The sequence below is a fragment of the Bacillus rossius genome, chromosome 3 (genome assembly GCF_032445375.1).
Source record: "Bacillus rossius redtenbacheri isolate Brsri chromosome 3, Brsri_v3, whole genome shotgun sequence".
NCBI classification, from domain to species: domain Eukaryota; kingdom Metazoa; phylum Arthropoda; class Insecta; order Phasmatodea; family Bacillidae; genus Bacillus; species Bacillus rossius.
In genome coordinates, this window is record NC_086332.1 from 67047501 (window position 1) to 67060532 (window position 13032).

The 13032-nt window shown below is 35.4% G+C and overlaps 1 protein-coding gene across 1 annotated transcript in view; it reads right to left on the reverse strand.

The window, feature by feature from the left end:
• LOC134531309 (uncharacterized) overlaps nt 1–9162 on the reverse strand; it is a 49939-nt gene extending 40777 nt beyond the window's left edge. The window contains exons 1-3 of the mRNA XM_063367003.1: nt 9033–9162; nt 2336–2479; nt 1187–1312 (exon numbers count right to left, since the gene is read on the reverse strand). Of these exons, the coding sequence (XP_063223073.1) occupies nt 1187–1312; nt 2336–2479; nt 9033–9101 (339 nt within the window). The 5' untranslated portion in view covers nt 9102–9162. The remainder of the gene's footprint in view (nt 1–1186; nt 1313–2335; nt 2480–9032) is intronic.
• Nucleotides 9163–13032: the final 3870 nt, after the last annotated feature.

A 13032-nucleotide genomic window follows, 5' to 3' on the forward strand; every position in this document is an offset into this window, starting at 1 on the left:
GGGACCACTGCAATTTGTTATGTCTAGAGACCGGAAAAATTCGCTAATTCATTTCGCGATAGGCTAAAATACAAATCGTTATACCTCAGTGATGCCTCTGCTACTGGTTCACAACTCACCTGGATGACTCTGGGCCAATGAGAAACACCCAACCAAAGCTTCATAGAATCACAGGCTGCTACGCTGGAACGTCTCACAAGACTGCAGCCAATGATTGGATGGAATTTGACCGAGTGTACGTAGAACTATGGAGTTCATCCTACAGGTCATTGAACCCGCTAATTTTTCCGGTCCCTAGTTATGTCCAATCGCCTTAAACAAAAAAAATCTCGTTGTGTAAAAACATACGTTTCCCTAACTCTATACCTACCTACATTTCGCCATTATATTTGTTTAATTTTGCTACACAACGTTAAAAGGTAAACGTAGATTGAAAATAGACTAGTTAAAAATTGTTTAAATTTTATTTATTCTCTACTTTCTGAGGTTTCTTATTATTGTGATGTATAAAAACTGTCATTAAGTTTTATTTCGGTAGCTTTCTTTTTGGTCTTGTTTGTAACAAAAAACGCAGATTTTTGGCAAAACAAAATTGAACCTTTTTCCAGTTTCCCAAGTGATCAGTAAGTTAGACTTGAAATCATGGAAAACCATTATATTTAAGGCATTTGATTGCCTAAGCAAGCCTCGGCTAGTTTCACCATTATGCTCTTTTATCCGCGATGCAATTATCCAAGAATAACTCTAAATGTTGCGCTAACACATATTGCGACAATATTAGTTGATACCTTTCCAACCTGTAAAGACAGGTACCAGCTGTAAGGTGCATTTATATTGGTGGGCTGTAATGATATATGTCACTGCAATCCATCGTGACACGTTGAGCAAGTGGTGGTGATTGCCGCAAGATAGCAGCACATATAGACGCTGCTTCATCTTTTAAGTTTCAATAACGGCTCAAAACACATACTGGTATTTAAAAGTTAATTCAGAACGAAGCAGTCGGAAATAAATATAGGTTTTGAAAATTAAGGTCCTTATATTATCCTAATGATCTGCGTTTAGCGCTCACAACACAATGGTGTCATAGAAAATGTGGTCGAACTATGGTCAAACCAGCTTCTGAATCGATATCACGCCTAAACTCTAATGATCCAAATGGCCATCGGTTCACAGAAAATCCCACCTGTGGTGTAAAGACGTTGAGGTAGAGGCAGTCCTCGGAGCCACCTGCCTCCGAAGTCTGCAGGCAATGGTTGCCGTAGCTGGTTGCTTCTCTCACACCAGACCAGGATACTGGCTCTTGGGGTGCCTGCAATAAAGGAATTTTCTTGTATATCCCCATTCAAATCGTTCAACTCCCTAATAAGCAATTGATCTGCTAAGCAGTAATTCAAATAGAAAAGTTGTGAAGATAACCGTGTTACTAAACATTGACAAACATTTTTGTAGCTTGTGACATTGGTTGAAAATTGTATTAGCCAGAGAATTTATTTATTTCTCAGCTTCTGTGTACCGTAGCTGATACCGGAAGTTTTAAAAAACACAGGACAGCATATTTTAAGGGTAAAAACCTGATAACTCTGCCTTTTTCGATAACAGTCATGGGATTTGTCCGAATATTAAGAAAAAAATTTAAAAAAAAAACGTATTCGACTCCTAATTCAAAAATTGCTTTATTACTCTCTTCGAATAACTATGTTCTAGGCTAAAATTATGTCGGTTTATTCGAATAATGGTAAATATTTCAATGGATGGCTTCAAATCAGAAGCCAAGAAGTAAATTACTACATAAGTGAGTTTATAATTAAATGTTTGAATATAGTGGCCACTTGAAATTGAATAAAATGTAGGCATGAGACGATGAGCAAATTACATAAGGGCAACTGACTGACTTGCCATAGTTGGTTCTCTCTCTCTCTCATAGGGCTGAGAAACACACATTGTCAGACTAATGTGGAAGAATTACACAGGTATAAAATGTAACCGTCATTTATTACAACTAATATCTTTTCAAAATAGTTTAGCCGGACAAGCACACACGATCTGCCCCCGATGGAAAGTCAAATGCCATCAACTGTGTTATCGTTTAGGTAGCCCTGTAATTAATTTATATTTTTAATTTTTTTCAATCAAAACAGGGTAGTTATGGAAATACCGAAGATCATTTTCAAAAAAGACCATTGTAGATAGTTATTTTTTTCGTGATTACTTCTAAACATAGACAGATAATTCCAAACCATAATTTTAACTTCAATTTGATTACTTTGCTTAATGAATGTGAGGATGTGACTTGCTTCTGATCGCACACAGTGCACACACATGCTCGGCTCACCACGAAGCGGAGACTGCCCACGGGCGGCTTGGCGTAGGGGATCCCCTGGAACTTGTAGAAGGTGGTGCCATCTGCAGACCTGCCCTCTGATCCTCGCAGAGTCCCCTGGGTCACCTTCACAGTGGGCGCCACTGCGGACGACCGCTGCGGAACCAAGAGAAAACCCACCTTAAACCACTCAGTGATTGATAGGCCACTATTACAACACAGTTTGTCCATAAAAGAATGACCAAAGTTATAAATCTCAAAAATACCAACTGTAAGTGTTGAAGGTTTTTGGTTCAAGGTCACAAACAAAGGAGTAACTCAAACCTTTAAGATTCGCGAGTACTGCTTTGTTGTTTTCTCGCTTGCAGCGCCACCTACGCATAATTGCGAGTCCTGAGCGTAAAGCGTCATGTGTTCTGCATTTTCCTAAGAGTGAATCTGTAACTTCAGCCCTCCCAATTGGAATCTCTTTGTACGAGAGTGGCTGAACGTCGAAGTTCCTGACCGTTGGCTTGGTCGTAATTAATCGAGACAGTGGGGTTCTTTGTTTCTGGCCTCTACGTTTACGTGACATTAGGCCTTTCGATTTTTTTTTCCTTTGTTGGTTTATAATAAATCGTGTCTACGTTCCATCGCTACTTAATTATTTGCCCGAGTCTAGAAACAGAATTGAATAGGCTAGTGCTTCCATTACTCCGGACGTGTTAACCGAATTGTGGGAAGAATTGAACTTTAGGTTGGATGTGTGCCGTACTAAAGGAACAATTATTGGATATTTATAAGAATAACTAAGTTAGTTTACCTTCAAATTGACGTTTATTTGTGGTACATAGTCTAAATTAAACTGTTATGATATATTATTGAAACTGGGATAATATTTTGTGGACATTCTGTATAATATTTTGTTTGCAACCCACCCAAAACTTACCAGATGTTGGACTTGAAATACTATCGAAATTTGTCACAGCAGTTATTCTAACCCATTTTAGAATATAAAGCTGGATAACCTAATAACTGAATAAACTTAAAAAATATTTTTAATTAGTACTGATTTTAAAAAAAACTAAATTAGCTTATTTGGATGTGGTAAAGACATAAAAAAAAATACGAGGGATATTCGTAAAGTAAGCTCCGTTTGGTTATTTAAAAAAACTAGATAGAAAATGATTTTTTGACAGTTTTAGTTTATTGCATATCTACTTCACCGTTTCACATAATCGTTTTTTAATTCCAAACACTTTTCGCAAAGCTGCATAAATTTCTTTAACCCCTCTGCATAGAAGTTTGCAGCCTGGGAATGGAACGAACGCCTTGGGCATAGGCATCACGAATTTCAAATACGCAATGCGTTTAGCCTAAGTACAGGCGCTTAGTAAGCATATCCGGAAATTTTTTAAGCAATTTCCGTACTTAAGTCAAAAAAATAATGACTGAGGGTTTGTTTCATTGTTTTATTTAATAAAACGTGGGTCAACAATCATAGAAAAATTACAAAATTACGATTGTCAACTGGTTTAATTCCCGAGCGGCGAACTTCTATGCAGAGGGGTTGAAGAAACTGATGCAGCGATACAAAACGTGCTTGTAACTGAATGGCGATTATGTGGAAATGTGATATTGGTTTGTAATAAATTAAAACTATTAATAAAAACTCATTTTATCACAAGTTTATTTTTTTATGACCTAACGGAGCTTACTTTACGAATAGCCATCGTATATAGAAACTCAAAAATATAGTTTATAAATAATTAAATAGATATTAAATGAACAAATCATTTTAAATTAGAAATTTTTAACAGTTACATAAAGGTACTTACATTTGTTTAAAATTTTCAGCTGTAAAACAACTACAAATTTGTAACTTTATGGTCAAATTCCTTTCTTAAAAACTAACTAGGCGTTCGTAGAAGTTAACGATTTAATAAGAGGAAAGTATTGTGTGTGACGTTTAAAGGTGAAATTTGATTGGCGTTGACAATCCAGCTTACAGTTTTCTCTCGAAATAAAACCTTATATTTGCTTGGCTGCCACGCACGGATGAAGTGAAACTTCACAGGTAGTTTTGTAGTTCTCCGTCAGCTCATTAACGACGCTGCAAACAGATTTGCCGCTGTCATTTGCTTTTTTTCGGCAAGTAACGTAATAGCTAAAATATGAAACATGAAATCTCGAAGTTAACGGCTTACGTGTTTTAATGTTACTACAGTATAACTACAAGTTACTTGTAAGTCATGTTTTTTTTACTCAGTTTAAAAATTTATATAAATTGGTAAACTAAGTTTAACAAATTATATAAAATGAAAACTTAGTTTCAAGTAGTGTTTAGAGGCTTCAGAATACTTAATGTGTGAACTGTGCTTGCCACTGACGTGTTCGGAGGCACTAGACTTCGCTACATCAGATTGCTCGATGTCACTTGTAACGTACTCTGTGAATAATGTGATGCTACCCTTTTCCACTTTTCTAGACGTGAAGAGATACGCTTCTAACCTATAATAAAAGTGTCTTCCTGAAACTATCATTGAATACGGTTGCAAAAAAAAATCTTGGTACTGTTACTTTTACAGGTCATTTGAACATTAAAAAATAAAAGTATCCTTTCACGTGAGGATTTTAAATATTTTGTTACATATCGTGATTAAATACGAGGGTCATACCGTTTTATTTTTGATTTATGAAAATACAAATGAAATGCCTAACTTTTACACACAGTTTCCTTAAACAGAAATACATTTTCTCTATCAGATACGAAGCTTTATGTTCCCTTCATGAAAAAAATAGGATGGTTGCCCCAGTTGCCAATTGCGCATGTTGTTTTCGACCGCAGCATCGTCTTAAAATATTTTCCCTCCTAGTGCTTCCACCAGGGACCAAACACATGGTAGTCACATGGCCTGAATATTGTCCTCATGGAGGGTGGTCGCCGGAGCCGTTTATGGCTTTGATTTTCCAACTTTATAACCATCATTTCGAAACTTCTGGACCCAATCGAACACTTGGGTTTTTCTCGGAGTAGCATCATCGAATTGTGCTTGGAGTCTCTTCACAATTTCACTCGATTTATCACCTTCGTGGGCAAGAAAACGAATAACAATGCGTTGCGCAACTGGCGCTGGTGCAGTCACAGCTACACTGACGTGAGTGTGAAGGCCGTGTGCATGCCTAGCCCCTCTCCACTCTCCCGCCACCGCCGGCTGCTTGCGCCACTGCTTGAGTCTAATGAACCACATTCCGGTTTATATTTTCGGTGTTTCTGATGTAGACTTAAGGCTTGGTCCCACACACCACGTTTATTTCTTTCTCTTTTTTTTCTTTTTATCGTCATCACTTTTGTTTTAGGATTGTTTCAAAAATTTTAACCTTATTTTTTGTTGAATTTGTTGTTCTGTAACAAATATTTTCAACAGATATTCAATAAGTGTAATTTAATGGGTGTAAAAATGCGCTAACCTTTAATAGCCAATTATTTTACTTAATAAATATCCGTTGAAAATATTTGTGAGAGAACGACAAATTAAGTGGGGTATCGTGTTAAAATTTTCAGACGTAGCCCTCAAATAGTCTTATAGACAAGAAAATTGAAAATTAAACATGTAGTGTGAGACTGAGCCTTGAGACAACTAAATGATTTATTTCCTTGGCTGTAGAGGAGAACACGGGATGCCGCGGAACACGGCATATAAGATACGGAAGTGCATAATCGTGACCCGCTTGAGGTTATGTGAATGAGAACCGTCTGGGTGGTACGGTTCGACCCACAATCATATGGGTTGATCACGTGTCGTCGCGATACGATGGTAGCGAGCAGGAATGATTCCAATGTTCGCCATTTCGGCGCGTTTGCACGAACACAATCCAGGAGGAGAATTTAGTTTGAAGACCAGTACTAAGACTACATAATGTGATATGAAGTTTCTTGTGGGAAAATTACTCCCGAATTACGCGACTACATCGAGTAACACACTTTCGCTCATGAATAATACGAATGTATGCACAAGATTTGACCGCCAAGCCATTTTGTCTAACATGCTGATTCACAATAGCGCATATGATGGTCGTGCGCATAGCAGGGAAATGAATATATTTTATTTCTGTTATGGACCCATGGCGCATCAGACAATGAGAGTAGAGTAAGATGCGGGACTAGATAACTGTTTACAATTATCAAAAATATTGTGGCCAGAAATTGTCGAGATATGACAATTTCATGTGTACGTAATTTCTGCTTTTAATATTAATTATTTCTATTACTTATAAGAAGTCACAAGCAATTACAATACATAAAAAATTTTAAAATGTGTCGTGGGTAGGATGGTAAACTGAATATTTTTGCATATCCCAAATTAATTTTTTATGTTGAAAAGCAGTGATTACAAATTGCTTGGCAGATGTCGTGGAATGATCATTTTGTAATTAATATATTTAATTACTAACACTACAAACAGATGTAGGATGCAACGCGAAATTTTATTGGGCGAAATTAAGAGTAAGATTTCAATTGCGAACCGATTTCGCACTCGTTGTGTGCACAGTCGAGCGCTTGGCCTGCTGTGTTCTCGCTGAAGTTTTCTTTCTAGTTGTGAACCAAGCTAAACAGGCGATGAAGAAGGTTCCGACCGATGGGTACTGGCGCGAAACAATTAATGCCAGCACGGCAAAGCTGCGCCTGGCTCGCGTGACGGTGGAAGGTTATAAAGAGTAGTTAGCAAAGCCACCGCTTGATTGCGCACGTGGCTTCACTTTGGTAGTTTTAGGGCCAGGAAAGGGAAAGAAGAGCCAAAAGACCTGGAAGTAGGATCGTGCATGAGCACAAAGTGAACAGGCAAGAAAAGATCACAAACTTTCAGAAAAGATCTTTAACGCATGTTACGAGGGAGTTTTTTTTTTTTTTTTGAGGGGAGGGGTGAGGGAGATTAACAGTCGACCAAAGGACAGAGCAGCACTGGCGAAACGTGAACATGCGCTATCGACGGCTCCTAGCGGGAAGGTGGCTGCTGACAGAAAACTTGGTTAAACGTTTCCGACCTAATGATAAAATAAAAACTAAAAAAAAATTGCGTCCATTTTAAAATTATAAAGTATTGAAATTAAACTCCATTAAATTTTACAATTTGAAGCGTGCCATGAATTTCCATAAACGTGGCTCGCGCCATAGAAGTACAAGTGGAACACACTTCGCACCAAATAGAAGCTAAGTTACACCACTCTCTTCCTTATCGTTACACATATATATATATATATATAAAACAAGTGAACTTAGTTTTTGGATCTAAAATATAACACTCAGTGTGTTACAGAATGTGTATATATATATATATATATATATATATCAGAAATGTATGTGTATATACATATATATACAGAATTTTTCAATTCCTTGTGGACAAACTATCATTTAACAGTTCAAAATAAAAATCATAATGTTTTTGAAACCTAACCTTATTTGTTTTAGGCTAAATTTATCTGAAATTTAGCGTTTTTGTACGGTAAGGTGTCAAAAAATTGAAACATGATAAATATCTCCTAAATGAAGGATATTTCGAAAAGTGAATTAAAGTTTTTTTTTTTGTTTTTTTGCTTTTGAACTGCACGATATTTATTTACAGAGATTGGCCAAAAGAAATTTAAATATCCTTTTTATATCTCGTAGGTGAACATAGTTTTCGAATTTTAATCGCAATATTTCTGCAGTTATTATAACACATAATATCGATAGAGTATTTATTAAATAAATTTAAATTTTATGGACTGATATTAAAAAATGAATACTTGTCATTAATATATGTATAAAGTTTTAGGTGATTCTGAAAAGAAAACTTGCTCTACTAAAGAACTTTATCAACCCGTGCGAGGGCGGGTACTACAGATAGTATTTTATATAGACTGTTACGTTTTACGAGTAGCCATTTTCGAGACAAGTGAGAAACCCTGATTTTGTCCCTTTAATAAGGGGTATACCAGTCTATTACCCCTGACCACATTATCAAAATGGGTACCAGGGGGTAAGGAAGCTTCTTAAATCATTTAGGATGGTTCGATGAAGTGTACCAACTGGCTGTCTTTTATCACAAAATGTAAGGTTCAGGTGATTTTTGCTTTTCATTTCCTCAATAGAATGCTGGGATGACTTCATAACAAAGCTCAAGGCCAATTATTTTCCCAATATTACTATCTTGAGTTGACCTCATTTTTGAAGCGTATAAGGACAAAAATAATATTTTAATGTACGAAAGTTTCCTTTTTTCATTTAAATTTACAATTTAATGTCACAATGTAAGTCGTAAGTAATTTATAATTAGAGACCCGTGAAATTCGCGGGTTCATTTCGTGTTAAGCTAAAATTCAAATAATTATTCCTTAGTGTTGCTTTTGCCATTGGTTCACTGTTAATCTGGAGGACTGGGGGCCAATTAGATACCCTCACTCATAGAAGTGTCGAATCACAGGCCACCCAGTCGAGACGACTCACAAGTCAGCAGCCAATGAACAGTCGGCATTTGCCCGAGTGTGTAGAGGATATTGGAATCTATCCTGGAGGTCATTGAACCCGCGAATTTCACGGGTCTCTATTTATAATATAAACCTCATTTTAATTTCTGTGACTCCCAAAAGAAATTAAATCTAACAATTAATGAGATGACTTGCTTTGATACAGAAAACAATTTAAAAATCTTGGGGAAATAACGTTTAGTTATAATGTAACGGTTACCTCTGCAACTTCGGCCAAGGAGGTGCCTGTTACAGCCAGGGCACAGATGTAGAGCGCCCAAGATGCCATCTTGTCTTGGGTGATCTTCAGATGGACGATTGTCGTGTATTTTATAACCAGAGATAAGACATGTAACGACGAGGTCACGTTTTGATAAGCATGTACTCAAAGCGTTCGTCACAATGGAAGATATATATCAAGTTCTTTGTTTGCGTGTTGTGAATTTAGAAGAAAACATTTAAAGCCAATAGTACTCATTAGCTCCAAAAGTATTTTATTTGAAAGTGTGAACGTTAACAGATGGTTTTGTAGAGTAAATGACTCTTTTCAAGTCCGAATTTCGTAAAACTAAATAGCCAAAGCACTAGACCTTGAAATTAACTCTTCAAAAAACGGGCAAATTCAAACTAACCATGAATTAAAAAAATAAAATCTTATATATTTTCTAAAGACTTATTATTGGTTATTTCAGGGGAGATCTAATCCATGACACTCCAAGTGTAGTATCTCGTCAAGGAAAGGGTCTACATGGATGGAATGGGGCTGGTACTCGTAGGTGCAGGCTGCCCTGCCAGTAGGACAGACCTGTCGTTCCAACCAGCCTGAAGAATGCGTTACAATGCAGCAAGGTTTATTCCTACCACAAGAATAGGAAAGTGATTTGGCTGATAACACTTTTAAATAAAAACAATAAAAAAGTATCAACGTTCCAAAGACTACATAAGACGACTTTGATAAATGTTAAGAGCCAATGATATTGACGTTAATAGTGCGCAAATTATTTTTTCCCTACGAATGATAAAACATGTATACTTCATCTTAAGTTTATTCCACATAATGGAATTAAAATGCAAGTACAGATTAGCGATCAACAGCATCTTTAATTTGAAACAAACTATTCTAACAAAACATTAGGTTAATTTGAGGAGTTAAAAAACAAATTAAAATTATAATCAATACCATAAATTTAAATATGTTCTACTCATGTGGCATAAAGAAATAACAGTTAACTTTTTTTGTGAGATAAACTCCAATTGAGCGAATTCATTTAATATATACGTGCCACGAAACACATAAATGTTGAATAATCGCGTGAGTTTGATGGGGTTTACGCCCTACAGCAGCTTGATTATTATCTGATCTATCGTTGGTGATTTTACGTAAATAAATTATATATAACCTATTGCATTTGCTAGTTAAAAAATGCATAGTTACCCTTGTCTGAATATCTGCCTAATTTCACTCCGTTGCATTGTAATAACGGCCAAAGTGACAGGCTTTTGAATATGGAGTCGTTACAAACCATACAGTGAACTGTTTTTAACTCATTTGTGTGGCAAGTGTTGGCATTTTGATGTTTTAAAATTAAATTTATTTTTTGCTAGGTATAAAATTGGTCATATTGATGCCTGAGCGGCATTTTGAACATGTTTGATCGAATATATGCTGTGTACGTTTGGTAGAGAATAAAAGCGCAAATCTGTAGGATTTAGGAAGGGGAAGGGGTGGAATATGCGGCCCAGGTGGTCTATGCCTATGTGCATGCAATAAGCAAAGAACTGTAAAGTATTCAAAATTATTTTCGTAAAACATAATTTTGGCGTCATTATAAAGTTTATCACCCCTTCTCTCTGGGTTTACATCCATGATAGAGAATTTAGTGTTTGCGGTTGGTATGTCGCATTCCTGCATGTCAAACGAAATGGGTCAAGGAGATCCATCAAAGAAACACAAATACCACAAATGTATTTTTTTTATCATTCTAAAATAATAATAACACAAAAAATTAAGGATATTATTTCCTTGTTAGCTACCCGAGTAACCAAAAATATTTTTACAACTCAACCATAACAGAACTAACCCAAAACGAAAACTTTCTTGTGGTTTTTCTATTACCGCGGGGCTTTTCCGCTTGAATTAGTTTTAAAAATATTTAAATAACTATTATATAAAATTTGTGTTCAGCTATACAAAAAACGTTCAAAACTGCCATTAAAATAAAACGACTGCTCGACAGCAAATTAATGCATTTAACACGAACAAACCTAAGATTATTCATATTTGCGGGCCAGTTTCACTCATAAACAATTTTTTCCAAATTCACAAACCTTTCCGCATGTAATTTTTTTTATACCTTAAGCTACTGCACACTTCATGATACCACACTTGACACTTTTTACATGCAATCCAATTCATTATCTTTTCTTTTTTAATTTTTCTGAAAAACACCAAATTCCACAGAAACCACATTATATATTTTAGTCCTCGTTCATTCTACATATTAACTTGGCTGCTGCAGCAAATTTTCTTAGGCTTGACCAAAGATTAATTTTCACTTATTCAGGGTAATCCATCTTGAGACATCGTTGCGCCATAGTTTCTGTGTAATGAATGTTCTTTGGAAGTTAATGATGGGTGGATAGTTTTGGAGGTTTCATTTTGTGTTTTTCTTGTTTCAGTAGCTATTTTTTATTTTTTTTATAGAGTTCAGGCAAAATAATATGTAAAAAATTTATTACTCAACCTTAATTTTAAGATTAATTTTTCACGTTAAATCTAACCTAAAAAGCTGAAATTGCAATGCTTAAGTAATTTGCGGTTCTCCAAAGACTCATTATTTTACTAAACACCTTCGGAGTTGCCATTTCCGTGGTTTCTTTAAAATACGTTTTGTATTTATTTCTCACAAACTTATAACTACGTACCATTTGAAATGAAAAATAATAAATTATTTGACATGAGTGTGATAGCCGCTTTTACCTTGAACGTTTTAGCTTCGTGTTCACTGAGCGGAATAGGCCCAAATGTATACAAATCAGGAAAAATTCTAATACAAATACATTTACTCAATAAACAATTTTTTCATATTAATCACTTAACTAAATGTATTTCCCTTGAAAAGAGCTATAACATTTACTTGAAGGAATATTTGAGTTCTTAGCATTGTTACCTTAAGTAAGATATGCTTGTCAGTTATCGCGAGGTAACTCCGTTGACAGCAATAATGCGTCTACCAATTCCACTCTCGACTGATTTTTTAAAATTTATTTATTACAATGTTCCAGAGAGATTTACATTCTAAATAATATTTTCTTTAGAAGACAGTTGCACTTTAGCCTGTATCGGAACGAAATCAAACATAAACGCTAACATTTACAATATTCCTAATATATTTAACGTATTACAAAGTAGTACATGTACATGGGTATTTTAACTAGTATCTCGCATTGTTCTACACATCACTATGCATACATGTCCAACAGATACGATTTAACAATTTAACTAATGTAACTCCAAGTTTAATTAATTGATTTTTTATTAGTTTATTCTAAGGTTTGGTTTACTACGACAATAGAAGATCCATATTTAGCTTTGCTATAAGAGTCTAGATGGGTATTTCCAGCTTGCCTTGTGTTATGTTCATGAAGATCTTTTTTTTTAAATATCAGTATTTCCATGATTCAGTTCATTAGTATCTCTGTACGTATAAATTATGCTTTCTAGGTGGAATTTCATTTTAATTGGTCTATATTACTTATTAGAAAGAGTGTATGGGACAGGGTGAAAAATGGCAGCACGTACAGAATCCTGATAGCACGCTTTTGTAGTGTTTATAGTTCTTTTATAATGCCCTTTGATCCATACCCCCATTTTGTACACTAATATTCTAGATGCGGATGAATGAATGCATAGTACACACTTTTACGGATACAAAGTGCTACAATTGTTTTTAGGCGGTGTAGGATACAGATTAAAGTAACTATTTTATATGGGAAGCCCATGATAGGTTACTGTCATTTAGCCAGCCTAGATACTTAGCAACATTTTTTCTTTGTAATCGTGCTTTGTCTATGGTTAAGTTGAAAGAGTTCATGGTGTTTGCTGTAACTTTTCATATGATCATGTAGCAAGTTTTTAGTACATTTACTGTCAACTATTTTTGGATGAGTCAATATTTTACAATATTTAAATCATTTTGCATATGCTCATAAAATTGACT